This window comes from Lagopus muta, chromosome 26, assembly GCF_023343835.1.
Source record: "Lagopus muta isolate bLagMut1 chromosome 26, bLagMut1 primary, whole genome shotgun sequence".
In the NCBI taxonomy this organism is placed as follows: domain Eukaryota; kingdom Metazoa; phylum Chordata; class Aves; order Galliformes; family Phasianidae; genus Lagopus; species Lagopus muta.
The window spans coordinates 3,594,833-3,622,338 of NC_064458.1; the positions used below are offsets into that span (position 1 = coordinate 3,594,833).

At 58.4% G+C, this 27,506-nt stretch overlaps 5 protein-coding genes across 9 annotated transcripts; 1 reads left to right on the forward strand and 4 right to left on the reverse strand.

Annotated features, from left to right (window-relative positions):
• Nucleotides 1-1,159: 1,159 nt before the first annotated feature.
• SMIM24 (small integral membrane protein 24) lies at nt 1,160-2,640 on the reverse strand. Its single transcript, XM_048927597.1, is given in 6 exon segments — nt 1,160-1,344; nt 1,457-1,495; nt 1,569-1,686; nt 2,472-2,572; nt 2,574-2,613; nt 2,616-2,640. Coding segments are annotated over 6 exon segments (408 nt in total). The 3' UTR covers nt 1,160-1,259.
• Nucleotides 2,641-3,169: 529 nt separating this feature from the next.
• On the reverse strand, nt 3,170-6,366 carry SMIM44 (small integral membrane protein 44). Of its 2 annotated transcripts, XM_048927548.1 has the most exons (3): nt 4,810-6,366; nt 4,391-4,679; nt 3,170-4,177 (listed from the first exon to the last, which is right to left on the reverse strand). In XM_048927548.1, the coding sequence occupies exons 1-3, from the start codon at nt 5,476-5,478 to the stop codon at nt 3,987-3,989; spliced, it is 1,149 nt and encodes a 382-aa protein (XP_048783505.1). In that variant the 5' UTR covers nt 5,479-6,366; the 3' UTR covers nt 3,170-3,986. The 2 variants fall into 2 exon arrangements, with proteins under 2 accessions (XP_048783505.1, XP_048783504.1); XM_048927547.1 differs by having other exon boundaries at nt 3,170-4,679.
• Nucleotides 6,367-6,544: 178 nt separating this feature from the next.
• DOHH (deoxyhypusine hydroxylase) lies at nt 6,545-9,654 on the reverse strand. Its single transcript, XM_048927562.1, has 5 exons — nt 9,520-9,654; nt 8,961-9,271; nt 8,016-8,092; nt 7,584-7,821; nt 6,545-6,926 (listed from the first exon to the last, which is right to left on the reverse strand). Exons 2-5 carry the CDS (start codon nt 9,232-9,234, stop codon nt 6,616-6,618), a joined length of 900 nt encoding a protein of 299 aa, XP_048783519.1. The 5' UTR covers nt 9,235-9,271; nt 9,520-9,654; the 3' UTR covers nt 6,545-6,615.
• A 554-nt stretch (nt 9,655-10,208) lies between these two features.
• Nucleotides 10,209-13,529, reverse strand: LOC125684936 (uncharacterized). Of its 4 annotated transcripts, none has more exons than XM_048927536.1 (2): nt 13,293-13,529; nt 10,209-12,186 (listed from the first exon to the last, which is right to left on the reverse strand). In XM_048927536.1, exons 1-2 carry the CDS (start codon nt 13,437-13,439, stop codon nt 11,068-11,070), a joined length of 1,266 nt encoding a protein of 421 aa, XP_048783493.1. In that variant the 5' UTR covers nt 13,440-13,529; the 3' UTR covers nt 10,209-11,067. The 4 variants fall into 4 exon arrangements, with proteins under 4 accessions (XP_048783493.1, XP_048783495.1, XP_048783492.1 ...); XM_048927538.1 differs by lacking the exon at nt 13,293-13,529 and adding an exon at nt 13,125-13,234; XM_048927535.1 differs by lacking the exon at nt 13,293-13,529 and adding an exon at nt 12,350-13,118.
• Nucleotides 13,530-13,559: 30 nt separating this feature from the next.
• FZR1 (fizzy and cell division cycle 20 related 1) lies at nt 13,560-27,452 on the forward strand. The gene is given in 15 exon segments (XM_048927527.1): nt 13,560-13,935; nt 18,280-18,424; nt 19,350-19,475; nt 19,692-19,755; nt 20,166-20,293; nt 20,731-20,813; nt 21,209-21,392; nt 21,560-21,625; nt 22,078-22,180; nt 22,733-22,809; nt 22,811-22,918; nt 23,764-23,997; nt 24,092-24,196; nt 24,836-24,928; nt 25,569-27,452. Coding segments are annotated over 14 exon segments (1,482 nt in total). The 5' UTR covers nt 13,560-13,935; nt 18,280-18,355; the 3' UTR covers nt 25,611-27,452.
• Nucleotides 27,453-27,506: the final 54 nt, after the last annotated feature.

Sequence of the window (27,506 nt, forward strand, 5' to 3'; positions counted from 1 at the left end):
GCACGGCTTGCATTGGGATCCATGCTGCAGCTCACGCTGCAATTCGCGCCCCCACGTTGCCCCCCCGTAACAAAACCCCGTCGCAATTTGGGCTGCAATTCCTGCTGCAATTCCACGTCAGGATTCACACCGCAGCTTCCACAGCGTTGCCCCCCACGGTGCCACTGCAGGATGTGCTGCAACCTGTGCTGCAACCTCCATGGCCATGCATACCGCCCCCCCCTGCATGCCCCCCCTCCGGAGCTTCAGCCATGCAAACCCCCATTGTATGCATCCCCTCCCCCCCCCCAACGTGACAATGGGTTTTGATTTATATTTCTTTCTCGCTGATTTGAGGATTGTTATTATGGGGCTTTTTTTTTTCGCCCCCCCCCCCCCCCGCTCCCCTCCTTCTCTCCCCCCCCCCCAAGCGATCCTCCCCTATGCAAAAAAAAAAAAAAGAAAAAAAAAAAAAAAGAAAAAAAAAAAAGGAGAGGAAAAAAAAATATTAATAATAATAATTAAAAAAAAAAAAAAAGTTTTAAAAAAAAAAAAAGCCGGAAAAAAAAAAAAAGAAAAAAAAAAGACGAAAAAAAATGTATAAAAATTAAACAAAGCTCTGCTTCAACTCCACGCAGCGTCCGCGTCTGCTTATGGGGGGGGGGGGGGGCGCGGGTGGGCGATGTGCGGCCTGGCTGCGCCCCCGTGGGGGTGGGCAGAGCGATCCGGGGGGGGGGGGGCATAGGGGGTGGGGGTCGAGTTTAGGATGAGGGTCGGGGTTGGGGTCAGGTGGGCAATGGGATGCAGGGGGGCTGTGGGTGCCCCCACGCGAGGATGGGACACGGGGGGGGGACACGGGTGGGTGCCGTGGGGATACGGGGGGGAAGGGCTGAGGGACACTGGTGGGGCACAAACACGGACACGCGTGGCTGCAGCTCTGCGTGCACGTGGGGCGCCGACCCCCCCCAACATCACCCCTCAGCCACGTGACATTCCTCCCCCCCGACCCCCCCCCCGTGCCCATCCCGTTCTGACCCCCCTCGCACCTCTCAGTCCCCACGCGTGACACCACACCTCACACTGCGGCCCGGCAGCTTTACTGAGGACCCCCACAGCCCCCCCCCGCCCCACACACATCCAGCAGCTCCCTGCGTCGTGCCCCCCCCCCCCCCCGCTCCATCCCGCTCCGATCCATCGATCCACTCCGGGTTTTGCCGTCGGCCGAACGGAGCTCCGCAAAACGCGGCGCGGAACGGAGCGGCCCGGGAAGCCCACGCGTGTCACAGCGACGTGGCTTTGCTCTTCTCCCGTTCGTCGTCGCTGTCCTTCTCGGCCGCCGCGTTGCTGTAGGCTGCGCGCTCCATGCTGCGGGGACAGCGGGGTCAGAGCGGTGATCCCACGGGGGTCACGCGTGGGTGACCCTTCGGGGCGCTCCACGGGGGAAAATGGGACGGCGGTGCGGCTGGGGCTGCGCTACCTGTGGGTCGACCGCTTCTCCAAGTCGTCTTCGCGTTCGCTGCGTGGGGACATCGCGGGTGAGCGGCGCTCGGGGGACGGACCCCAACCCAACCCCCCCCCCGAGGACCCACCTGCGCGTCCGCAGTCGCCAAATCCGCCCGGCCAGCAGCAGCACGAAAACCACGAATAGGAAAACCACCACCGCCGTGAGACCGATCAGCCACGGCTGCAGCTGCCGAGAGCCCGCGGCTGGGGGGAGCGGGGGACACGAGTGGGGATGTGGACGTGGATGGGGAGGGGAGGGAATGGGGACGGACGTGGGGACGGGCAGCGGTGGCGATGGGGACAGCAATGAGTTGAGGGACGGGGATGGGGACAGCGATAGGGATGGGAACAAAGGACGGGGTGGGAACGGCCGTCGGGACGGGGACATGGATGAGGGTCAGGGAACAGGGATGGGGATGGGACAGGAACGGGGTGTGGGCAGCAACAGGGATGGGGACAGAGAAGGGGATGGGGACAGGGATGGGGACAGGTGTAGGGAAGGGGTCAGGGACAGCAATGGGGAAAGGAAGAGCAGCTGGGGAAAGACAGCTGGGGATGGGGGCAGAGGTGAGGACAGGGATAGGGGCAGGTGGTTGGGGTGGGGATGTCAGTGGGGACAGCAATGGGGACAAGGATGGTGATGGCAATAGGGACAGGATGGGGATAAGGGACATCAAGGGGGATGGGGACAGAGGTGGGAAGAGGGACAGGACTGAGTTCGGGGGCTGCAATGGGGACATGGGTGGGGATGAGGACAATGGTGCCAGCCTCAGGGGACCCCTACCCCACAGGGACAGCACTCTCCATCCTGGGTGCAGGGAGCTTGGGGTGCTGGGGGACACTGTGGGCAGTGGGGACAGCGGGGTGCCGACCCCCCCAGCACCCCCGACCCACCCCCATAGGAGAACAGAACCCCCCCAGCCCCAAATCCTGCCACCCTGAGCCCAGGATGTGGCACTGGGGGGTGGGATGGCAGCAGTGGCACTCACTCTGTCCCTGGGTGGTGGCAGTGAGGGCCGCCAGCAGCAGCAGCAGCGGGAGCTGTGGGACACGCAGCATCGTGGCCCTGATCCCTGCACAGCACTGCCCTGCACCAGGCCAAGGGGCGGCTTTTATTGGGCTCAGGAGGGCAGTGCCACCAAGTGCCACCAACGCCATGGGAACGCCGATCCCTTAACCCTTGGGTGGTGGAACTGCTGCTCTGCTACGACACTGCACCAAAGGGAGACCGGGAATGGAGGGAGGGAGGGAGGGGTGGGGGGTGGATGGATGGAAGGATGAGGAGATGGATGGAAGGATGGACAGGTGGACAGGAAGTTGGGTGGATGTGTGGATGGAAGGGAGGAAGAGAGGGAGGGAGGAAGGGAGGGAGGGAGGGAGGGAGGAAGGAAGAAGGAAGGAAGGAAGGAAGGAAGGAAGGAAGGAAGGAAGGAAGGAAGGAAGGAAGGAAGGAAGGAAGGAAGGAAGGAAGGAAGGAAGGAAGGAAGGAAGGAAGGAAGGAAGGAAGGAAGGGAGGGAGGGAGGGGAGGGAGGGAGGGAGGGAGGGAGGGAGGGAGGGAGGGAGGGAGGGAGGGAGGGAGGGAGGGAGGAAGGAAGGAAGGAAGGAAGGAAGGAAGGAAGGAAGGAAGGAAGGAAGGAAGGAAGGAAGGAAGGAAGGAAGGAAGGAAGGAAGGAAGGAAGGAAGGAAGGAAGGAAGGAAGGAAGGAAGGAAGGAAGGAAGGAAGGAAGGAAGGAAGGAAGGAAGGAAGGAAGGAAGGAAGGAAGGAAGGAAGGAAGGAAGGAAGGTGGGATGGAAGGTGGGATGGAAGGTGGGATGGATGGATGAATAGGTGAAAACATGGAAGAGTAGTGGATAGACAGACAGACAGATGGATAGGAAGATGGGTGGGTGGATGGACAGATGGATGGACGGGTGTAGGGCCCAGGCAGCCTGGTGCCACCTCTCTCCCTCTGCCCATCACACGTCCAAGCAGTGCCCGCACCACACCCATGTGCTGTCAGTGCTCTTATCAGCAAAGCCTTATCACAGGCAGCTCCGCTTTGCCCCCTCCTTCCCCTGGAGGCTATTCAGGTCCAGGGGGGTTGGTGGCACCCCTGGGTGATGCATGGGCTGTGCAGGGGCTCCTCCTGTGAGAAGCGCCCATGGGGTGCGCGTGGAGCCTGGGGATGGGCGCCCTGTCCCAGTGTGAGGGGGGTCTGTGCCCCCTCCTGCAGCACAGTGGGGCTCAGGGGCGCTTTGTCCCCACCAAACCCGTCTTGGGGGCACCCACGGAGCACCGCCCCATCGACACCCAACCCTGGGTCCAAGTATCTGAGCCCCCATCTGAGTCCACGTGTCTGCTTCATGTCCTCGTGTCTGCCCCATTCCCAGGTGCGAAGGTCGGGGTCCCCAAGGGCACAGCGTGGATTTATTGGGGTGCGGCGCGATAGCAGCCCTGAGATGCACACACAGAGACGGTGGGGATGGGGACGGAGGGCCAGCAGTGGGTGCAGCCCCTGTGCCCCTAGAAAAACCACTTCTTGTGGGGATCCACGAAGGAGATGGAGCTGCGTGGGGCGGCGCAGAGCAGCGGCGATGGGGCCTCCATGCCCGGCAGCACCCCAACACCTTCACCCTGAGCCCCATCCTCCGCCTCGGGCGTGCTCCCCTCACCCATCACTGCCTTCTCCTCCGCTTTGGGTCCGAATGCCCAATCTGTGGGGATAGAGCTCGGTCAGCAATGTGTGCGCCCCCATCGCCACCCCATGCCGTGCAGGTGGGTGCCCAGTACAAAGTGCTGCGCGCAGAGACGCTCATCCTGCACCCATTTGGGGGCACAGAGCAGCCCCTTTGGCCACCCTATTCCCACTGCCCCACTTCCCAGATGGGTTTCAGGGCCCCCACCTGCATCCCCCTCCCGTTGCTCACCGGCAAAGTCGTGCACCAGGTCCTTGATGAGGTGCCCCACAATGGCGTACGTCACCACCAGCACCAGGGAGATGGCCATCAGCAGGTAGAGCGCGTAGCGGGGCAGGCGGATGCTGTCCAGGGCCGGGGGTTTGTACTCCACATACAGCACCCCGTCCTCCTCAGGGGGGGACTGCAGCAGGTGTCGTGGCACAGGGACCCCAGGGTGGGCCATCGCTGCCTGTCGCTGCGTGGGGGGACGCAGGGGACAAGCGGCATCGGGGGTCCTCGTGTCCCCACTGTCCCTGCACTGGGAGATGGATGGCAGCGAGGGCAGAGCGCCCGTGAGAAGGAGCTTAGCGTGGTAATCCGGGCACCGCGGGGGGGGGCTGAGCACGGAGGGGCAGACGGAGATGCCCCGGGATGCCCAAAATCCACACCTGGGGCAGTGCTGCAGGGGATGGGCGGCCCTGCACGAGGGGGAGCGGGCCGCAGGGAATCCCCGTAAAGGAGGAGTGGGGTAGGGCAGGCTCGCTCCCCCCGCCGCTGCCTAAATCCCCGCATTCTGGCCCCGAATGCTTGGAGCAGATGGTGCGAAACACGCTGCAGTGCTCAGAGCCGCTCAAAACAGGGCTGCGGGTCGGGGGGAGGGGGGCAAGAAGCAGCCGCAGAACCTCTGAAACAACCCAAAACCTTTCCCCCCCCCGCAGGGCTGGAGGTGCGAGGCTCAGCGCCTCCTCAACATCCCGGCTCTGCTGCGCCCACGCCAGATCCCAGCCACAAAAATGCCAGATTGGTTCCAACTCGGACTTAAAAAGCGTTTGAAGGAGCTGAGGGTTGGGGTTTTTTTGTTGATTTTTTTTTTTTTTTTTTTTTTTTTTTTTTGCAGGAGGAATGAGGAGGAGAGGCAAAAAATTTGGCACCTCTCCTGCTCGCTCAGCACGATGCAAAAATGGGAGGGTTGGAGGCAGAGAGCAAGGGTTGGAGCTGTGCGATAACCGGGGGCAAACAAGGCAGCAATCGCTGCTCAGCACTCCTATCTTTGTGCTGATAAGGAGCCCATTGCCTCGCAACGGGGAGGCAGCACATCTGCGTCCCATGTCCCACATCTCTGCCCCATCCCCTGCATCCGTGGGGTGCAGTGGTACCCAGAGCCCAGCAGTGCTGCGTGGGGTGAAGAAGGCAAGGCGGGAAGCTGCGCGATGGCACACATTGGGTGACCTGAAGTTACGTCCCCACAAAGACCCCCCACAGGGTTCTGGGTTGGTTGGAGCAGAGTGGGAAACGCTGGGGGTCCCCACTGCCCTCTCCCACCCCCCCTCTCCCCACAGGGGACAACACAGAGTGGAACAGCAGCTTTACGGGCTAAGAGGATCGAGCGGAGTGACTCACAGAGACTTTGGTCAAGGGGAAAGCACCGTCAGCAGGATGCACTGCGGCACTGCAGGGACGGCTCAGCAGTGGGCTGTGGGGTTGCTCCCTGCCCACACCACGTCCCCCTCCCTGTGGATGCAGACCGAGGGAACCCCAGCCACAGCCGGACCCCCCCAGCCACGCAGCTGCCGCTTTATTTCCTCCCAGCCCCACACGTGCCCCACGGATCTGGGTGCTGGAGCTGGCAGCAGCTGGCAGAGGCAGCCATCCAGCTCTGGTTAAACACAGGGGAAGTCCAGGCAGGCTCTGCCTCACCCTGCGAGCCTTCATCACAGCGCCATTCCCCGCAGAAAGAAAAACTGCAGCCAAATCTCCCGAGCCGTGCCACGAAACCAACCCCATCCCAGGGCAAAGGCTGCCGTGAGACAGAGCCAGCCTGCCCCGACAGGAGAGGCCAAACCCACAGAGATCCTCCAGCAGCTGCAGAGATGAAGAGGAAGCCGGCTCTGCACCAGCACCGTGGGCGATTTCGAGGCATCGCACAGCTCCAACCCACCGGAGCCGCTGCCTGCAGCCCCCCCGACCCCTCCAGCAGAGTTCAGGTGGGGGAAGCTCGCTCCGAGGTGCGGCGATGGGCTCCGACACGCAGCACCAGCCACCCACTCCAAGCCCTGAGCCAGGCTGCGGGCGGGGAACGGCGCGGATCCAGGAAACGGGGAGCAAGTAGCAGCTCAGCCTGGGTTTGGATGCAGAAGGCAGCTGTAATTGTGCCAGGGAGCAAACCCAGTTCCGCCTCCGCCACGGATCCGCGCCGACGGAGGCGGGCAGGGAAAGCGCGCCCGGGGGAAGGAGGGCAGGAGGCCCAGCTGGGCTCAGGCCTGCAGCCTGCAGAGCCCATCCGCATACTGGAACTGTGGGCCGTTCTCGTACTCGTACATGTCCAGAGCCACCTCGCAGCTCTCCCGCACCACCCGCTCCTCGTCCTGGGCGAAGGCACGCAGGGTCTCCAGGCAGGAGGGCCGTGCGATGGAGCCCAGCGCCTCGGCGCACTCGTGCCTCACCATGGGGTTCTCAGCACGGCTGCACAGCGCGGCGGTCAGCTGTGGGACGCAGGCTTCGTCCTGCATCTGGCCCAGCACGTAGCCGATCTCGTGGCGGAAGAGAGCGCTGCCAGCGCGGAGCCCTGAGGGAGGAGGTAAGAGTGAGTCCCCCAAACGTGAGCTGAGCCCCAGATCCAAACGCTGTGGGGCAGACGAAGCCAGAAGGCAGACAGTGGGCGCTGACTTTCCCCAGACACGTGGGGCTTTGGGGGAAGGGGATGCAGCCTCGTGCCACCTCCTGCCCCCACGTACCCCACTGCTAACTGCCTCACAGCCCTCCTTGTGCTGCTGTGGGACAGGGAAGCCACGGCACAGGGTTTCTAAACTCTTGGCTCACACTGATGCTGGAGTGCACCATCGGCTTCCCTGGGGCTGCAGAAGGTAACCAGCAGGGTCATGGACTCTGCTCTGCCCCTTTCCCTTCCAGGGCACATGCACGCCCTCCTCCAGAATGACTCCCAAAGCTCAGAGTGAGGCTGGATGTCCTCAACCCCTCCAGGATGGGGAAGCAGTTCCCCAGTCCCAGGAAACACCAGCACAACCTGGCAAACCTCAGAGACAGTGAGGAGAGGGGGGCTGTGAGACAGCAGAGAGCACCGGGCGCTCTGCGAGCAGAGCGACAGGCAGCTCTAGAAGCAGCAGTGCAAGCAGCCACGCAGCTCTGGATTTGGGAAATCCAATCGTGGATTATTAACACGTGCAGACCCACAGCGAGCAGACAGCCCCAGGCCAGCCCTTACCATCAGCCAGTGCCAGCACAGCATCACGGCCCCCCAGGTTCCGCAGGGCAAACATGGCCCGGTAGCGGTCGAACAGCGGGCGCGACTCGTCCAGGAGCACTGCGTGCAGTGCGGCCACATCTGTCTCCTCGGCGGGGGGAGCAGGATCCACCGAGTGGTAGGGGCTGCTGCCCGGCTCCTCCCCGTGCTCCTGCAGCCACTCCAGCCTCCTGACGGCCAGCTGACACGTCTCTGCCACCTGTGGGGATGGGGACACGGTGTGGAGGCACTGCGCAGGGCTGGGAGCAAGCACAGAGCTCCTCTGAGCAGCAGGGCTGCGTGGCTGTGACAGCAACGGCGGCTCCAGTCCCTTGTGTCACCCTGTAGTCCCCAGCGTCACCCTCCCATGCCAACAGTGCTGACCCCATGGCACTGCCACCCTCACAGCCTCACCTCCACCACAGGATCCTCTGAGTAGTGCTTCAGGATGTCCAGCACCTCGGGATCCCCAATGGCACCCAGGGCCTCACCTGAGGAAAGGAGATGTCAGCAGGTGGGGGTGTTTCAGGCTGTCCGCCCTCCCTCACATTGACCGGTGTGAGAAACCCAGGAGAGCCTCAGGGATGCAGCTGTGCCCCAACACCCCAAAATCATAGAATCCTAGAATGGCCTGGCTTGAAAAGAACCACAATGATCATCAGTTCCAACCCCCTGCTGTGTGCAGGGTCCCAACCAGCAGCCCAGGCTGCCCAGAGCCACATCCAGCCTGGCCTTGAATGCCTGCAGGGCTGGGGCATCCACAGCCTCCCTAGGCAAAATCACAAGGTTGGAAAAGACCTCTGAGGTCATGAACTCCACCTGACATCCCACCCCCACCATGTCCACTCACCACATCCCCTGGTCAAGGCCTCTCATCCTACCACTGGGATAGGATTACCAGGAGCAGAGGCCGAGCCTCCCTCACCACAGCCTCCTTTCACAGAGTTGGAGAGAGCCACGAGGCCCCTTGAGCCTCCCCTTCTCCACACTGACCCACCCCATTCCCTCAGCACCAGACCCCTTACGGCCCCATTGCCCTTCTCTGGACACACTCCAGTGGCTCAACGTCTTTCTTGTAGTGAGGAACACAACGCTGAGCACAGCACTGAGCCTCACAGAGCTGAGTACAGCGGGACGATCACCTCCTGCTCCCTCTGGCCGCATTACTGCTGACACAACCAAGATGCCATCAGCCTTCTTGTCCACTCGGGCACACTGCCATGTCCTCCTCCCCAAAAACCACCGCCATGGCAACGGCCAGTGGGGAGACGAGGCCTGGCCAACCGGTTGGGCCAGGGGATGTGGCAACCTGCTCTCGGTGCAGGGCGCACCAACACGTGGTGTCCTGCAGGACCATACCTGCCTCATGCCGGACCATGGGCTCCTGCCGGCTGTCCTGCAGCACGCCGAGCAGCGCGGGGATGGCGGCACGGTCACGCATCTGGCCCAGGCAGAAAGCCAGCTCGTGTTTCAGCAGCGCCGAGCTGTCCGCAAAGCCCCGCACGATGCAGTCGATGGCCGCGGGGCCGCCCAGGTTGCGGAGGGTGAAGAGGGCGCGGAAGCGGGCGGGAAGCGGCTGGGCAGCATCCAGCAGCGTGCGGCCGATGGCGGCCACCTCCTCCTCGGTCACCATGTCGGGAGCTCGGGGTCACGGCTCTCTGCTCACGTTCCTGTGTAAAGAAAGGATCCGAGGCGTCCGAGTGAGGCCCGCGCGGCGATGGGCCGGGAGAGTAGGCCCGGCCGCGTGACCGTGGGGCTCGGACCCACGGGGCGGGGGTGGGGGTGGAAGCGGAGCCGGCCGGGTGAGATCCCCGAGAGGGACCGGGACCTTAACCGGGCCGGAACCGGGGCGAAGCGGCCCGTAACGAGCCGGGCGTTAAACCGCGCCGGACCCGGAACCGCCCGGACCCGTACTCACCACGCGCAGCCATGATGGTCCCCACGTGACCACCCCGGAAGCTCCTTCAACCGCTCTTCCGGTTGAGAGAGATGGGACGGCCGCCAGCGGAAGTGGGAGCGGAGGGGGAACGAGGCCAGAGCTGCGCATGCGCAGTGGCATTGGGGCAGGCGCGGGGCGGTGGGAGGCCCGGTGCTCTGCAGCGCTGCTCCGCGGGCTCTGGGTGCCCCGCGCCCCCCCCACAGATGCTGTGGATCCCCAGGGCTGCCCCGTGAGGCTCCCCATGGCTTCTAGGCTGCCCCACGCGCCCTCTTGCCATGATTCCCAATGACATCCCCATAGCCTCCCACTGCCCTCCTTGGCGATTCCCTCACCCCAGTTGTGCCCCGCAGCCCAAACACAGAATCAGAAGTCACCGTTTTCCCTCCCCTGCCTGGACTGTGCGCTCAGCCAAGGGCATTTCTGAGCCCACCCTCAGCCCCACAGGCACCCAGCAGTACGTGCATTCCTGCTCTGTGCTCCGCACATGTGGGTGTTTCCCAACCTGCTGCTGCTAACAGATGTGAAAGTGCTCTCGGTTGTGCTTTCCCACCCACCCCTCTCCTAGACATGCTGATCTTCCATCACTGGTGTGAGATGGCCCGAGGCTGGCGGTGCTGAGCCCCTCGCAGGGAGCTTTGCAGCTCTTCTCCCACGCTCCCAGCTTGAAGGTCCCACCTCCTGGCTACGCACCATCACATTTTGGCTGCGAAATGCACCAATGTGTGAAAACGGGACAGGCTGCAAACAGACCCCATCCAATGCTGACAGCCGGCGAGCAGATCTCAGCATGGCGGGTGCCAGGAGGGAGAAGATTTGGGGCTGCAGCCAACTCGGGGATGTGGCAGCCACCCCACTGCCCCCCGAGCCCGGATCCATCCCCGTGGGAAGGCTGGCGCAGCCAGGCATGCCTGAGCTGCTCCCCCGCCCACCGCCTGGAACAAAGTGCTGAGGAAGGTGTCTGTGCCCAGCCCTGCCTTGGCACAGTGAAGCAGTGTGCCACGGGGCTCAGCCACCACTGCGTGATTTCTCAGCCGATAGCAGCAGAGCTGCGTGCTTCCCTGCACGGCGGCACAGTGGGATAGGGCTCAGACCCCCAGCACAACATTTTAGTCCTGCAGAGCTGGGTTTGCAGGTGCAGTTCCATTCCCAGCTGGTGCCAGCCCACAGCAAGTCACTGCTCTACTTCCTCCTCCCCTCCCATGTCTGCACGCGTTTGCGCAACGGGTGTTGTGCTTTGGCGCTCTGCCTCCTCACTTCCAGCCCTTCTGAGTCCTGCCAACACCAGGGCTGCAGCCATACCCTTGCTACGGGATGACCTGACAACCCTCTCCCCGGCCAAACCACGACCCTGCTTTATTCACATAGTACAGAGCACATCACTACATTGGTCAAATCCCAGCAGAGAGAGCCCAGGTGTGAGATACATCCCTCTGCCTGCAGCCGAGAGGCAAAAACCAACATGAACCAAAGAGCTGACACCGACCCACAGGGCCCAAGGAGGAGCACGGCGTGTTCCCCCTGCAGCCGTCAGCCCTCCCCACAGTTCTCAAAGTACTGGCACATCAGTTCACGCACTTGCTCAGCCCGGCCGTCCTCCATGGCAGCGGGTGCAGGCTGGCAAGGCTTGGGCAGCTCGGTGGGCTCAGTGCCCTCCAGCCACTCCTCGTTGAATGGGTTGTCGTGCGCCTCGCAGACGTTGTGCAGAATGCAGCAGGCCAGGACGAGGGTGGGCAGCAGCTCCAGGCTGCAGTCATCACACTTGAGGAGGATCTGCCAGCGGGCCTTCAGGCGCAGGAAGGCGTTCTCGATCACGCTGTGCGCCCGCTTGAGGCGATAATTGAACTGCAGCTGGCGCTGGGTGAGGCTCTCATCCTCCTGGTAGGGCTTGAGGATCCAGTCCTGCAAGGGGTAAGTGGCGTCACCCAGCAGCACGTACTTCTGTGCCTTGCCCATGAAGTCCTTGGGCGGGTTGGGGCACAGCCGGCCCTCCTTGGCCAGCACCCAGAGGCTGGAGCTCTCCAGCACCGCGCTGTTCTCCATGCTGCCGGGAAAAGCGGTGGAGACGTCCCAGAACTGGCCCAGCCCATCCACGGTGGCCTGGGTGAGGATGGAGTGCCAGCCCTGCCCATTGCAGTAATCGGCGCTCAGGCGCAGTGGGGGGTTGATGGGGATGTGCAGGCTGTCCAGGGCTCCGATGCAGTGCGGGAAGCCCCAGCGGGTGCGGAAGATGCGCACCATGTTCTCCAGCTCCTTCTCATCGGGCAGACGGAGGTAGAGGGGTTTCAGCAGCAGGACCACGGCGTAGCTCACCTCCCGCACGCACGTCTGCACGGTGGAAGGCCCGACGCCGAAGAGCGGGCTGAGAGTCTGGTACTCCACATTGGTGGCCAAGTGCCACAGGGCCACAGCTACCCGTTTCTCCAGGGGCAGCGTGGGGTGGAAGTGGGAGCTGTGCGGGGCCAGCCCCGGCCGCAGGCGGTTGCAGATGTAGAAGAAGGTCTCCCGGGACATGCGGAACTTCTCCAGCCAGTCCTGGGGGCCGAATTCCTTCAGGACCACCCGTTCCCACCAGTCTGCGCCCCGCAGGCTGGGCCAGGCGCGGGGATAGAAGTAGCAGCTGGTTCTCCTCCGGCGAGCAATCAGGAGCTGCGGGGAGACCATGGGGCTGTGAGACAGCTGCTCCACAACCCTAACTCCCCCCTCAGCCCACATTATTTTGCCCTCTGAGGACAAACCAAGCTCAAGCACCACAGGATGAAGGGATGCCCAATGGCCCTGGGCTCCAGGAGCTGCTGCAGGGGGATCAAACCTTTGCATTCCTGTGAAGCCCCAGGAACCTGTCCTTTGTGCCCCTCCTGTCCCCATCCCTTGAGTTCCTCTGTCCCGTATCTTTCCTGTTCTCCATCCTTTCTGTTCCCAGTCTTTCACCCTTTATCCCACTGCGTCCCTGTCCCCCACATTTCTGTGATCTCTGCATCTTTTACAACCCCTCTCCCTCACACTCCTGCATCCTCTGCTTCCTCTGTACTTTGTGCACTGCCTTTTGTGTCCAGGCTCTCATTCACATGTCCTTCAGGTCCCCAGGTCTTTTTTGTCCCCCTGGTCCCTACCCTTGGTGTCGCTGTGTCCCCTTTGTGTCCTTCCTGTCCCCCGTCCTTTGTGTCCATTATTTGTGTCCCCCACACCCCATCTTATATCTCCCTATGTCCTCATGTCCTCCATCAGTCACATCCCATTTTTTGTGCCCCCATGTCCTTTGTATCCCCTCTGCAACCGCTGCCCCTCATGCTCAAAACCCCCCTCTTCTGTGTCCCCCCATCATTTGTGTCCCCATCCCCGCTATTTGTGTCCCTGTGACCCATTTACCTCCTGTCCCTTATCCTTCTGATCCCTCATCCTTTATGCCTCCCGTGCCCCTCCTTTACATCACTGTTCCCCCCACCCCCCATTGACTGTATCCCATTTTTTGTGTCCTCTGCATCCCTTCATGCCCAGCCTCAGATTCCCCATTTCACCATCTGTCCTTTGTGTCCCTGTGACCTCTGCGTCCTTCACATCCCCACGCTTCGTCTGTGCCCCCTCACCTCCCACTGTCTCTCCATGCCCCATTTTCCATCACCTCCGCGTCCCCACACCTCTACACCCCCAGCCCTTCGTGCTCATCCTTACAGCCCCATTCCCCAACCCCCGTCCTTTGTGTCCCTGTGACCTCCACCCCTCCCCACCTCCCCGTCCCCATTTCCGCCCCTCACCGTCATCAGCCGTTTCTGCCGCTGGCTGTAATAATGCCGGATCCACGCCCGCCGCTGCGGCCCATCCCAACGCCCGGCCATGGCCCTCCTCCGCCCTCCCGCCCGCCTCGCCAAAGCGCACAGCAGCACCAGCAGCCGCTCCCGCATTTTCAAATCGAGAGCCTGGGCCGCCCTGGAAGTGATTCGGCCGCAAGGTCACGGCGGGGCGGCGCCGCCTCGGCCCGGCCTGGAGGAGAGCGGGTACGGCGCAGGTCGGGCTGCGGGCCGGCGGGGGGGGGCACGACGGGGCTTCCCTCACTCGCTCCGTGTCATTTGGTTTTATTTTAAGGGAATGATCGAGGCTGTCTTTAGCTTCCGTTTATTAGTGCTCGTTGTAAACGCAGCCCGGCAGAGGAACAATGAGTAACGGGACGGGGCGGGCGCGCTCCCCGCCGAGGCCCCGCGGATCGGAGCAGGCCGCGCCGTTGTCATAACAACGCCCGCTGGTACTTCCTGTATTTATTCGAATAGGTGGACGGGCCTCCCGTCGTGCCCCGCGCGGAGGGGCGGGACTTCCGGCCGGCAGCGGCCGCCATATTGCGGGAGCGCTGGGGCCGGCACTGGTGACGGGCGGAGGCGGAGCGGGACCGGACCCGGTGGGCAGGTAGGCGGGTGGGGCTGCCGGCCGGGCCTGGGGCTGCCTTCACGGTTCTGGGGAGCTGGGTCCAAGTGGGTGGGACCCCAAGGCTGACCGGCCGGCCGTTTCCCCGGAGATGTGGGCCCTGGCGGGGCGGGCTGTGGAGGGGCCGGGCCTGGCGGGGCGGAGCCGGGCCGGGCGGGGCTGCCCCGCGTCGTGCCCCGCGCTCTGAGGGCCCTCGGGCCTTGTAACAAGCTGGTGCCCTTCCTCTGTGGCCCAAACGTGGGGCCGAGCTTCAGTGGGAGAGCTGCGAAATCATCTTGTGGCTCCTCTGCTGCCACAGAGCTGCGTGGGGCTGCAGACCGTTGGCGGTTTGAGCCTCTGCCTGCAGAACTCTGCTCTCTCCTGACCGTGCTCATCGGGTAACGGGCAGCACATCTGTCCCCTGGTGTGCTGTCAGCATCTGTCTGAGCTGCCCAAGGTGCATCCCTCATGTAGCTGCCCTCTGCTGCCTTGTTGGGAAGGCTTGGCCAGTCCTGGAAAGCAGCTCTGCTGCTGTGAGGCAGCTTCCTCAATCGTATCACGGTGGTGAATGGCAGCTGAGCTTGTGGTGTGCGCTCTGGTGAGAGTGCGAGGAAGTAGGGACAGAAACTGTGGTCAGGAGCTGCGTGTGTACGTGCAGCAAAAGCTGGGGCTGTGCTGCTGGTGCTCTGACAGCTTTTAGTGGTCTGAAGGAACTGAGCAATGCTTTGTGCCCTCTGTTATTATTTTTTAATGACTTGATGCTTTCCAAAAGGGAAATAGTTTATACGTTGGGTGAATTACAGGGTTGAGGTCTTAAAAGCATCTCCTGTGTGTGGGAAGAGGGGGAGGCAGCTGTCAGAGCAGAGTCATCCATCAGAGATGCCATGGGCTTTATTGCTCAGATGGATTTCCTGTGATTTATAGCTCTCCTGAAGGCATAGTGCTCATTTTCTTGTGAAGTGCTCACTCTTATTGAGTTAGGGTGTTTAATGATGGTGCCTGGTGTTCTGTGCCCAAGGTTTTCTGTTCCCCTGCTGGCAACAACACTTCATAATAAAGACTGATCTTTTTTATTACCATTATTTCATGCAGAAGCAGAATATTCTGGGGCTGTCGAATGAAGTCACTGCATTTTCTGAATCCTTTGGCCCTGTTTTAGTGAATTAACCAGGGGGCAGTGCTGCATTTCCAGTAGCTTAGAAGCACTTTGAATTGCGTGTCTTCAGTGGGGCTCGTGGACAGAGTTGCTGGTAAATTTTTAATCTTGGCTTTTAGAGCAGTGACTCACAATAAGGCTTTCGGTAAAGCAGGGCTTTTATCTGGACCTGGGTGCTCTTAACAGCTGTTTATAACTTTGTTGTGAGGCATAAGGGGAGATAAGCAGGTGAATGCGCTTCGCGAGGTTTTGTTTTCATTTAGAAATGAAACCGAATGACCGGAGTTAGGAGCTGTGCGGGAAAACAAGCTGCAGGCTGCCTGTGTGTTATAAGTGCTGCACATGGGAGGTTACGGGGCCTTGAGGAGGCACAGTGCTTTCCCTCCGTTCCCAGGGTGTGACAGCAGGGCAGAGCACACAAACTGCTTTAAAAAAGCCCTGAAGGGTTCTGTGAAGTGCTGCGAATGGACGTGGGGAGCTTGCTGTCTTGCTTCCTCCAGTTCTGTTGTCTCGGACGCTTGGCGTGGATGAACTCCATCCTCAGTGCAGCACCTGATCCCCAAATCCTAAGAGGCGCTGCCAGCAGCTTGGCTGGGAGGTGAATGCAGGGCTGTGGTGGCACAGAGGAGCCGTGTGAGTTTTGGTCACGGATCGGGCGATGGCCTCCAGGCTGTTGGCATTTTGGGAGAGGGGGCATCTGAAGGCAGAGCCCTGCAGCGTTGATGCGTCCTTGTGCGACCACCAGAGCCAGCTCCTGTACAGCACGCAGCACCACACAGGGGATGTTTCCTTCCCCTCTGCCTGTGCACAGGGCAGGAGCTGCTTCCTTGCATGTGCAGCAGCAGAGGGAGGCGACAGAACCTGGTGGTGCTGGGCCAAACCTGATCCGTACTGCAGCCCTCGGCGCTTCATGGAGCCAGGAAAGGAAGAGCTGCACAAACGCTCTCAACACACCTTTGTTAATTATTGCATCTCTAAAACCAGAGAGCGTGGTGATGGTGGTGTTGTTTTTCCTGTGGCCTCTGTTGTTTGTTTTGCCTTCGTCAGAGGTGAACCTGTTAGGAGCCTTCCTGCTAATGAGGTGCAGAATTTGACCCACAGGCGAGGGCTGACACAGCACTGACCCCGCAGCTCATTGCATCCCTACGCCCTCTGTGTTTCCCAGCCCGTGGCTTCCCGTGCTGCTGCAGACTTTGTACTGTTTTTGGCTTCCCTGGGAGCAGGCGTGGCTCTTGTCTTTATGAAGCGTTGCGGTGAAAAGGTGAAAGGAAGACAGAACTGCTGCCTGCAGGCGATAAAAAGGGGTTTAATGGTGATGCTGGTTGTTGTTTTTTCTTTTTGAGAGGTTCCCTGCTGTGTGTGTGATTGTCGTGGCTGCTCGCATCAACCCCGCTGCTGTCATCTGCAGTGAGATGTGTGTGGAATGAAAAACGTGATCTGGGAAGGGCGAGGAGCGAACCTGCAGCTTTCCTCAGTGAATAAAAGCTGGGAAGGAAACCTGGGAGCCCCTCGGCTGGGGATCTGGCTCTGCGTGCAGCAGTGAGGAGGGTTTGCTCTTCTCTCAGGCTGAGCTCTGCAATTCAGCTTTGGTGAGCTGCACAATTGAGGAGGTGAGCAGCTGGAAGTGCTCATCTTGGGAGCACAGCGCGGCAGATGCTGGCTTCCCTCCTTTCCTTCCAGGCGTGGAAAGAAGGAGGGTTTGGGAGAACATCTGTCCTACCAGTGGTGGTGATACCTGAGCATTGCTCACGTGAAAGAGGCAGTGAGAACAGCACTTCTCAAAGGAAGTCATGCATCGAAGGGAATTTGGTGGGGTGAAAGTCCTTGGGGTTGTAAAAGCACGCCAAGGAGCCTGCTGGTGTGCTGTTTGTTGTTCACAAAGGCTCCTTCAGAGGTGCCGCTGTCCCTTGGTTTCCTGCAGGCGTTTCCTGGCACCTGCAGCTCCATGCTGTGCTGTGAGGCTCTTTGCTCCTCACGCTTCATCCAGGGCTCTGCCCCGAGTGCTTCAGGTGAGCACTGCTGTGCTGTGCTGGTCAGAGCCCCTCTGCCACGTCTTTAGGGCCAAAAGCAGACACAGAGCCTTCAGGTGGGTGCAGGGAGCTGATGTGGGGCTCTGTGAGGTCTCAGAGCACTGATGGGTGCGCAGTGTGTTGCACAGCATCAAATGTTTGTCACCTCAGGACTGAACTGCAGGCCGGGCTCTGCTCTGCCAGGAGGGGGTGGTGTAAAAAGGCACAGATAGCACACAGCTTGGTGTGGATCTGCAGCGCCTCCAGCTTTGGCTCTGCAATGAACCCGAAGGCTGAATGCAGGCAGGTGGCAAAAATATTGTAGCTACACCTTGCAGCGCTTTGCTTTTCAAATCCAGCTTGAATTGAGCCAGCTAGAAGTGGGCATTTCTGGAACGTGGGCACCCTGGAGCTGGTGGCAGCGAGCACACAGCAGGCTGGGGCTGTCTGCAGCATGCACGGACTTACACAGGCTCTGGGGAGGCAGGAATAGTGTGGCTTTCTCCTAGGACAGACCTCATCTTCTTGGTGTGCTGTTGAATTTCCCTGCCGCCTTTGAGGGTGAGGTTTGGGGTTAGAATCCATGTTTGTACAGCCTGGAGCTGCAGTGTGTGAAGCTCTCTGAGCCCACGCCTTGGGTTTCCAGAGCTCAGAGCAGCACATTGCTGTGTGGTGGGATCGTGTCTGTATCTGCATCACAGAGCTGAGCCATTTGGAGAAGAAACTTCCCGTGTGTGGCACCTCCTGACGGATCGTGCACCTCGTGTGGGTTCTGCACTCTGCTGTTCTCTTGTTCGCGGTGTAAAAAATGCATTTGGTTGGAAAGCCCTGGTTTGAGAGGTCTTGCTGGCTTGAAAGATGGATGTGGAAGATATGTAGTGAGAAACGAGCTGAAAACGAGGAGGGACGTGGGATGTGATGAGGGGTTTTAATACTGTATATTTCTGACTCCATCGTTGGAAAATGCCAAAGGCTTGCGAGGGGTTTTTGGCTGTGATGCCATCCCTGGTGGCTGACTTTGTTTGGTGGAAGCTGATCACTGCTCAGCCTGGTGGCTGCCTCTGAAAAGAACGTATGGCAGAAACGTGGGAAGTGGCAAAGCAGAGGCTGGGGGCTCAGTCCTCAGCTTCTGAGTGAGGAGTCGTAATATTTGGGGGACGTTTTCTTCCCTGTGTGTTGCAGCAGACTAATTACTGATTGGACTTCATGAGCAGAGAGCCCTGAGACTGCTGCACTCCCCAGCCCTGTTCCTTCCAGCATGGACCAGGATTATGAGAGACGGCTCCTGCGCCAAATCAACATACAGAATGAGAACACCATGCCCTGTGTGAGTACCGGTGTCTGTGCCCACTGGCTTCTGCCTGGGTGTGAAGCTCTGCTCTGTGTTTCCTTCCTGTGGAGCTTTGGGAGACGTGGGGACCCATCTGTTGTTGGGCTGTCAGCAGGTGTGAGTTCCTGATTAGGAGGAGCCCAGTAACGGTGCTTTGACACAGATGAGCTCAGTTGGGGTTGCAGAAATGGATTAAGGTGTGCTGATGTAGCGTGATGATGCCTTTCACAAATGGTCTCAGTTGCATGCAGAGTGCAAATGTTGGGGGCTAACAGACAGAACAGCCTTAGGACTGGAGGCCAAAGTAGCCCAAGAGGGCACTAGAGAGCAGGGGAAGGCAGCATCAGCGCTTCTCAGTCCCTGAGCAAATCCTTCTGGAGACATTTCCAGGCACGAAGGGAGCAGCGCCAACTTAACAAGGGCAAATGATGCCCGACCTTCCTGGGAGCCTTCTGCAACAGCACAGTTTCACTTGCTGGAGGAGAGGGGGGAGTAAAAGTCACTTATGCTGAGTTCAGCAAGGCTGCTGGTAGTCTCCCTCACCTCTGCCGTAGCAGAAATGAAGGGTGGGCAGTCTGGGGTGGAGGTGGTGCAGCCTCCCCAGGTCTGTGGGGAAGGTGCTGAGGTACCTGGGATGGAGCTGCAGGCAGAGGGAGCTTGACAGGCTGAGGAGTGAGCTGGGGGACCTCTCCAACATCAGTTATTGTACCAAAGCTGTGCCCACAGGTGAGGTACCTGCAGCTCACACAGCAGGCGCCTTGCCCTGCTGCGGCCTCTCCAGCAGCTCCGTTTTGGGGATAAGCAGGTGCCTCACCCTTCTAGTTAGGCATATTTAGCTTGGATGTGACCTCTGTGATGTCTTTCAGACCCTTTGCTGAGATCAGTGCTTGTGTTCCTTCATCTGTCTCGTTCTTTAATTCAGGTAGCAGAGATGAGGAGGACCCTGACGCCTTCCAATTCTCCAATGTCATCTCCCAGTAAACATGGAGACAGATTCATTCCCTCGAGAGCAGGGGCCAACTGGAGCATCAACTTCCACAGAATAAATGTAAGCTCTGCTCCCCCCTCAAAACCTTTGAATAAGGAAGGTGGGCCTCGTTTTGTCCAGAGCTGCTGTGTGGATCATTTGCAGCACGGCCTCATACCTTCTTTTGAAGAGTTGCTCTGAATGTGCATCTTCTACCCCACAGTGGCAGCCTGCTGTCTGCTGGCTATTCTACACCCAGAGGTTTCTGTAGGGTGATTGCATGCTTTCCCCTTTCAGGAAAATGAAAAATCACCAAGTCAGAACAGAAAAGCAAAGGATGCTACATCAGACAATGGTAAAGGTGAGACCTTCTCTCTATCGCCGGCAGCCACAGCTGCAGCTTTTATTTCCATTTGGTGCCAAGCTCAGGAGCCAGGTGAATGCTGGCTCTCAGGTGCTCGTGCCAAAAGCCATACTGGTGTCCTAAAAAATGCATCTTGAAATGGGAGTGAATGGCAGGTGAGCTCAGCAGGCCACTGATGGGCATCTGGGAAGCAAGGGCACGTTTGTGTTCTGTGATTTATTGTCACAAAGCACTTTTCTGAGGGAGAGGAAGGAGTTCACTACTAGCTGTAATTCCTGGGAATTAATAACTGGGAATCCCAGGCTTATTAAGGAGCCCTGTGAGAGTACAGGCTGTGGGCCTGTTGGTCTCTGCTGAGCTTCTGTGGCTCCGAAACGCCCTGCCTCACCTCCTGTTTGGGTTCACAGATGGCCTTGCTTATTCTGCCCTGCTGAAGAACGAGCTCCTGGGAGCAGGGATTGAGAAAGTGCAGGACCCACAGACAGAGGACAGGAGGTTGCAGCCTTCCACTCCGGAGAAGAAATCTCTCTTCACTGTAAGTTGGTTGCATTCAGACCAAGGGAGGCTGTAAGTCTGTGAGGGGAGCGAGGCACACAGCTCTGTGAAGCTGCTGATGAAAGCAAGTTAGTACTGTGACTTATGTCAGATGCTGAGAACAAAATTTGTTTGCTTGTAAAGGCAGTACGAGCACCTGCAGTGAGCTGTGTGCTTCCTATTGCTGTACTGCCAAGGAAACTGAGTGGGACTGAAGGTTTTTTACCCGCTCCAAAACTGTAAGTGACCAAATCAAGGCCTCAGACTGCGGTGGAGATTAACTTTGTGTGTGTGTGTACATCTGGAACACAGAGAACAGGGGGGAACTGAGGAGACTGAAAAACTGACAGTGGGTGTTGGAGGTTGCCAGGCACTCGTGCCTGTTCTGTGAGGGATCCTCTGACTCCTGGTGTGCTGAGCTGTGCTTTCTTCATGCAGTATTCCCTCAGCACCAAACGTTCCAGTCCAGACGATGGCAATGAGGTCTCACCGTATTCCTTGTCTCCTGTCAGCAACAAAAGGTATTACTGACTCTGCACAAAGAAGGGAAGGGTTGGGTTTTCTAGGGTTGTGTTTTTTTTTTCTTTAAGGCAATTGAAATTGCCGCTTGGATTGGATTTGGAAGTCTGAGAAAGGCAATAAATATGGACAGGCAAGTTCTCTAGGGATCTGTGCAGGTGTCCAGCCTGCTTACATCTGCAGGATGTGTTGTCTGAGCAACCACAGCCAGCTCACCTTTTGCTACCGAGCTCCTTTGCAGAGGCAGAACCCAATTCCCTCTGTTCTTATCTGCTGGAAGGAGTTTTACTGCCTCTTTCTGTAGAAATGTAGACTTGCTTTGGAGAGCAGCTGCGTCCATCTGTGCAGCCTGCTGTGGTGTGCAGCATCCTGTAGTTGTTTTTCTGTCTGTAAATAGTCAGAAGCTGCTCAGGTCGCCTCGAAAACCAACTCGGAAGATCTCCAAGATTCCTTTCAAAGTGTTGGATGCCCCAGAACTGCAGGATGATTTCTACCTGAACCTGGTGGACTGGTCCTCTCTGAACGTGCTCAGCGTTGGCCTCGGGACGTGTGTTTACCTATGGAGTGCTTGCACCAGCCAGGTAAAGGCAGAGCAGGAAACGCATTGCTGCAGGTGTCATCCAGGCACAGAGCTGTGGAAATGCACTGTGAGCAGCCCGGTGTCTGCAGTGCTCTGTCCCAAGCCACTCCCTCATCAGAGCAGCACCTGCTGGTGTGTCTTCAAACTAATGGTGCCTTATTTTGCCAGGTGACCCGGCTGTGTGATCTCTCTGTGGAAGGAGACTCTGTGACATCCGTGGGCTGGTCAGAACGGGTCAGTATGACACAACCTGTAACATCAACTAAAAGTTAAATGCTATCGCTGGAGCTGGGTGGCCCTTCCTCACCAGTTTTAGCTGCTTTGGTTTATTTTTCTGTATTGCCCTGAATTCCCTGTGTGCTGTAAGTTAAATCTGTCTCTGCTAAATGAGGGGGTAAAGAGAGAAACCTCTTGGATTTTGTGGCTTTTGAGGTATTCAATAAGAGAGATGGGAGGGAGAAAGAGCCAGGTCACTTTTCTAGCTCTCCACAATGAAGTGCTACAACAAATATGTTCCATCCTGGCTACGTGGCTCTCTCCAGCAGGGAGAAGATGGAAGATAGAAGAGCTCTGGATGCTTTCTGTCTCATGGGATTTATCCTGAGGCTTTTCCTGAGCATATAGCTTTTTGTGTTACATCTGTCTATGCCTACAGCTTTACTGATGGTGGTTTTCTGTTTGTCCAGGGGACTCTGGTAGCTGTTGGCACTCACAAGGGCTTTGTACAGATCTGGGATGCGGCTGCAGGAAAAAAGCTCTCCATGCTGGAGGGACACACAGCCAGAGTTGGTAAGGAGGTGGGAGGTGGAAGATCCTGCATGTTTAGCTCCTGGATTTATTTTTTTCACTCTTCTCCTACCAGGGATCTGCTAGAAATAGCAGAGCTTCAAACAGCCCCACAACTGATATTTATGTCCTGCTGTGTCCTGAGCTGCCTTGAAAATGTTGCCACCTAGTAATTGTGGTGTTCTGATCTTGAGTGTGGTGGTGTTTGAGTGCTTCTTGCAGCAGGTGTTTCCTCCATGTCTGAGGCATTTCAGTTTGGTTACAACACTGCCTTTCGTTGCCACCTGCTTCCGCTTTCAGCCCTGCAGGCAGCAGCTTCACACTGAGATTTCCAGTTCTGTGCATTTCAGGGACTGTTTTGTTGTTGTTGTTTTTTTATCAGAGGCATTGAATCTGAATGCTGAACGATGTGGGGCTGTGAGATCCCTGCTGAGTTCAGCCTTTGTGCTTTACTGCCTCGTGAGATGGGGTTGGTCTCTCGTAGCTCTGGTAGCTGTGCTCTGCCTGCAGGGCCCCCAAATGCCCTCTCACACCTCTTGCCTCCCTCTCTCGCAGGTGCCCTGGCATGGAACGCAGACCAGCTGTCTTCTGGGAGCAGAGACCGAATGATCCTCCAGAGGGACATCAGGACCCCCCCCCCTGCAGTCGGAGCGGCGGCTCCAGGGCCACAGGCAGGAGGTGTGCGGGCTCAAATGGTCCACAGACCACCAGCTCCTGGCATCTGGGGGGAATGACAACAAGGTACGGCGCTCAGTGCTGCTCACGTGAGGCTCAGCATCTCTCCATCCTCACCGAGAGCTGTCAGCCCCCCCCTTTCTTTCAGCTGCAGTGTGGAGGGGCTCTTATTTCAATTGCTGGGCTGTGTCCAGCTGTAAATCACGCTAAGCTTCTCCTCAGTCCTCTCTCTCTAATAATATTAAAGAGGCAAATTTAATTTTGCTCCTGTGTTTGGCTAATTAAATCCATAGCTTGACTCGGTTTTGAGTTCAGTGAGGCTAAGCTGTGCTTCCTGACTTGGTTTAGGTAGCGTACAGTGAATAATGTTCATGCATGCAGAAGGAAACAGAGCTTAGGAGCTGTGTAAGTTCTGATACCTACAGCACAGAGCTGTGTCTCACTGAGTGCCATATGGAGGAAGCATCTGTTCCAAAGCAGCAGCATTCGGAGCCCTTTGGAGCGGGTTGCTAGGTAGTGACTGCAGCCAGTGTGACAGCATGGTTGTACCGAGCTCCTTGTCAGGGTGTCTGCAGACGAATTTGAGCTGTGTTTTTAGCTGTGTGTTGGAACAGTGCGGCCCCACAGACGAAAGGTTTTGAGGTGTTGTTCAGAGATGCCGGATCTTTGGCTTCATGAGCTTCACCTGAGGGCTTCTGTGGGCCGGTGGCTCCTCGGCTGGGCTCAGTGCCCGAGTGAGACGGGGGTCAGGGCTGAGAGAGCCAGGCTGGCTGTGCTTGGGCAGAGCTGTGGGAAGCCATCACATTTCCCAGCCTCCCTCATCAATCCCAGAGCAGCTCTCGTGCTCTGTGGGCGTTGCGGACGCGCAACTGCGGTGCGGCTGTGCTCACATCTCCTCTCCTCTCCTCCAGCTCCTGGTGTGGAACCATTCCAGCCTGAGCCCCGTGCAGCAATACACGGAGCACCTGGCTGCAGTGAAAGCCATTGCCTGGTCTCCACACCAGCACGGCCTCCTCGCCTCCGGCGGTGGCACCGCCGACCGCTGCATCCGCTTCTGGAACACGCTGACAGGGCAGCCCCTGCAGTGCATCGACACCGGCTCCCAGGTGTGCAACCTGGCCTGGTCGAAGCACGCCAACGAATTGGTGAGTCCTCTGTGCCGCCCTCGCTGCTGAGCTGCCTCGGGGTAGGAAGCACCACGTCCCTTTCCCTCTCTTCCCTTTCCCTCTCTCCTTCCAGGTGAGCACCCACGGCTACTCGCAGAACCAGATCCTGGTCTGGAAATACCCCTCCCTCACTCAAGTGGCCAAGCTGACGGGGCACTCGTACAGAGTCCTGTACCTGGTAAGCAGTGGCCGTGTTTCCAGAGCAGCTGCTGGACGTGTGCTGAGATGAGCGCTGCCAGCTGCCTCTGCTCGTGGTGGAGATGTGTGAGCACAGCCCTGCAGGCGATGAGAAAAGCTCTGCCTGCTTTCCTTGCCTGCAAGGGATGCTTTGATTTACTGCTATGGAAATGTGAGGCTTTATTAATGAACAGCAAAGCTTGCCAGAGCTCTTCAGAGGGAAGCACAGGATCTCTCCTCATTCCCATAAGGCACGGTCACTGTTTGTTGGTAACTGCAAGCAGGGAATGACACGATGCTTTCAGCCTTCCTAATTCCATATCAAAGCACCTGGTGTAGGTAGGAGATCCGGGTGGATTAACTGCCTGCTTACCTTACATTGGGCTTTTGGCAGAGTGCTGGCAGGTGATAAATACTGCTGATAGTGTTTTGCGAGGTGGATTCCAACCCAGCTGACTAATGAGTGGCATTTACCAGCTCTGTCAGCTTCCTGCCTCAACACACGTTTGTAATGTGGGGAGGAATGGCCGCAGTTATAGCTGGCACGGGGAAGGCGAGTCAAATCTCATGCATTCCAGTCAAGGTTTGTTTTCAACCTCAAGGATGCGATCGGGGCTCAGGGCTGCTCTCTTGGCTGCAGGCGATGTCCCCAGACGGGGAGGCCATCGTGACAGGAGCTGGAGACGAAACCTTGCGCTTCTGGAACGTCTTCAGTAAAACTCGCTCCACGAAGGTAAGGGTGTGTGCAGCCACAGCAGGAATTCCGGCTGTTTGCTCTCTTCTTCAGCCTCACCTCTGGGTCCTTTAACCTCACCCTGCGGATTGAGGGATGGTTGCAATTAAGAGTTAAACTAGGCTGCAATATAAAAGGCTTTTCGCAGTCATGAGACACAATAAAAGGCTGGCTGTGCACACGCAGGGCAGCGTGACAAGGCATCATTCTGCCAGCTGCCCTGGAACTGTGCTCACCTTGAGCCCACCGCCATCCATCACTGCTGCTGGGATGCGGTCAGCTGACGGTGTCCTCATATTTTATTATCCTTCAGCTCCTTGCTTAATTGCTGCAAGTGGTGACTGGGGGTAGCAGCAGTGTGCTGTGCCCACGTGCGGTGCGGAGAGCAGCGCTGAGGCCCCGAGGAGGGCTGTTGGTGTGGGGCTGTGGTGCAGCATTGCAGCACTGCACACCGATGTGGGAATGGCACGCTTGCCTGCCACGCTCCTTGTTATCAGTTGGGGGGTGGGGGAAGGAAAAAAACCACATGGGAATATTGCTGGTGTTGGACTTTGAATGTGGTGCCCTGAGATGCCTCGGCAGCATGGTGGTGGCGGTTGAAGCTCTGCAGTGCTCAGTGCTGCTTTACCTTTTGTTGTAGGAGTCCGTATCCGTTCTGAACCTCTTCACCAGGATACGGTAAAACCCCCCCACGCTGCGGCCCAGGAGAGCCCAGCCTCACGCAGCAGGATGGAACCACTGCTTTGGTGTGCATGGGACCCCAGAGAGCAGCCGGGAGGGGAGGGAGCCCCGCTGGGCCTGGAGGACGGAGCCACAGGCACTGATTAAACAGTGCTTGTGAACGGCGCTGGGACAGCGTTTGGCTGGGGCTGGGGGGTGGGGGGTGGGAGGGAACTGCCCAAGGTTCATGGATTCGTCCTTTGTCGAAGGGGTGCGGGTGGAAGAGGTCAAAGCGGCGCCCTCCAACCCTTGTTTTTTCTTTTGTACTGGAGAAAACGTGTTTACATGGAGCACTGAGAGCGGACCAAGGCCATCCCAACTGCTGTGTTGTAAGCTCTTAGGAGAGACGAGAGTATCCTTGCCCCTGTGGGGCAATGCCCCGGCTGAGCCTTGGCCTCTCTGCTATCTAAAGGCACTCGTTAGAGCCTGGGATCCCCGTTGCACCAGAGAACCACTTGTTTCCTCCGAATGAAGCAGGTACCACAGTGCTGCTCCGTGAGGCTGCTGGGTTCTGGCCCGTTTACCAGCCCCTCCAAACGTAACATCTTTGAAGAGGCGTGCGCTCAGAGCAGCTTCAAATGGCTGTGGTGTGCTTTAGGCCAGTCCTTTATTTAACAGAGAGGGGAAAGAAAACCAAACAAACACAAAACAACAAAACACTGGCTTTCAAAGCGAAGCGGTGTGCAGGCGGAGCTCCCAGGCTGCGTGCTGGGTTGGTTCCTGAGGACGGCCTCCCGAGGACAAAAGCAGTTGCGATGAGCTTGAGAAACAAAACCACTCCTGTGGGGTCTGGTTGATTTCAGAGGGAGCCCGGCCTCTTGTGGCTGGAAGGAAGGGGGGGAAACGCCGTGCTGGGGTGAGAGGGGGGCTCCCTGTGTGAAGCCAGGCAGGATTTGGTGCCCTTTTGTGGTTTTTTTTTTCCTTTCTGTTTTTTAATCTCCTCGTCGATGCCGGGGGACCTGTTGATTTTCTTTGGTGTTGAAGCTGTGTGGAAGAGAGTCTGTGTCTGCGCCCGGGGTGCTGAGTGCCGCGGGCTGTGCTGCAAAGCGCTCACGTGTTGCTTTTAATTTAAGGAGAAGCTGTTCTGCTTGCAGCAGCCTGTTCTGTCTCCCCGTGTCCGTGTGCCAACGCTGTGCCCTCCCTCCCGCAGCGCCTCTGCTGGCTGTTCCTCTGCTCGGGGTTTCCCTGGCTGTGTACACAGACCTCGTCCTGTTCTGTAGGCTGTAGGGGCAGCGCTTCTGTGGCTGCACGGCTGTGAGCCGCCGCCTCCAGCAGCCCCTCCTGTATCACTGCGGTGTTGTTCTACAAACCCATGGTGGCACAACCGCCCTGTTCTGGCAGCAGGAGCACAGCACTCGGTTCGGGCTCGCTCTGAAGGCCTCCCGATGCATCTTCCTTGATTATTTTTTTTGGCACTGTTAAACGTGGTGGTGGAGCACTGAGTGGATTTGATGGGCACGGATCCCACCCTTGGCTGCTTGGGTGTGGGGTGGGGGCTCAGCTGTTGTGTGGGAGCTGAGGGGAGCAGGGGGTGAGTGGGGCTGCGTGCGGGGCTGCGTGCCTTCCTGCTGCCCCTATGGAGCAGGGAAAAGAGGAAAGCCTTCATCTGCGTTGTCTGTGAGCAGGGGGCAGCCTGGAGTCTGTGTGACAGTGTGTGACCGTGTGGCGTTGTTAGATGTACAGCATCGTGTGGTGGGGAGGGGGGAAGGAAGAAGAAAAAAAAAGAGGAACAGAAACAAGTATTGAGTTGTAACTTTTCCATGTAAAGCGTTCTAACTGGCATTAAACTAGTTGTGAATTGACACCGCTTGGCTCTTCTCACCTCGGCGTCCGGGGGGCGCCCCGAGCTCCGCGCGGC

What these genes read in the sequence shown, in the direction of transcription:
- SMIM44 (XM_048927547.1), bottom strand. Translation starts at nt 5,478, where the DNA reads ATGTGGGACATGGGACGCAGATGTGCTGCCTCCCCGTTGCGAGGCAAT. An exon ending in CCCCTGCAGCACTGCCCCAG is followed by an intron (nt 4,680 to 4,809) that starts GTGTGGATTTTG and finishes TCCATCTCCCAG; the next exon opens with TGCAGGGACAGTGGGGACAC.
- DOHH (XM_048927562.1), bottom strand. Translation starts at nt 9,234, where the DNA reads ATGGTGACCGAGGAGGAGGTGGCCGCCATCGGCCGCACGCTGCTGGAT. An exon ending in CATGGTCCGGCATGAGGCAG is followed by an intron (nt 8,093 to 8,960) that starts GTATGGTCCTGC and finishes TCCTTTCCTCAG; the next exon opens with GTGAGGCCCTGGGTGCCATT. An exon ending in TGTGCTGGCACTGGCTGATG is followed by an intron (nt 6,927 to 7,583) that starts GTAAGGGCTGGC and finishes CTCCTCCCTCAG; the next exon opens with GGCTCCGCGCTGGCAGCGCT.
- LOC125684936 (XM_048927535.1), bottom strand. Translation starts at nt 12,517, where the DNA reads ATGCAGAGATCACAGAAATGTGGGGGACAGGGACGCAGTGGGATAAAG. An exon ending in GGCTTCACAGGAATGCAAAG is followed by an intron (nt 12,187 to 12,349) that starts GTTTGATCCCCC and finishes GTCTCCCCGCAG; the next exon opens with CTCCTGATTGCTCGCCGGAG.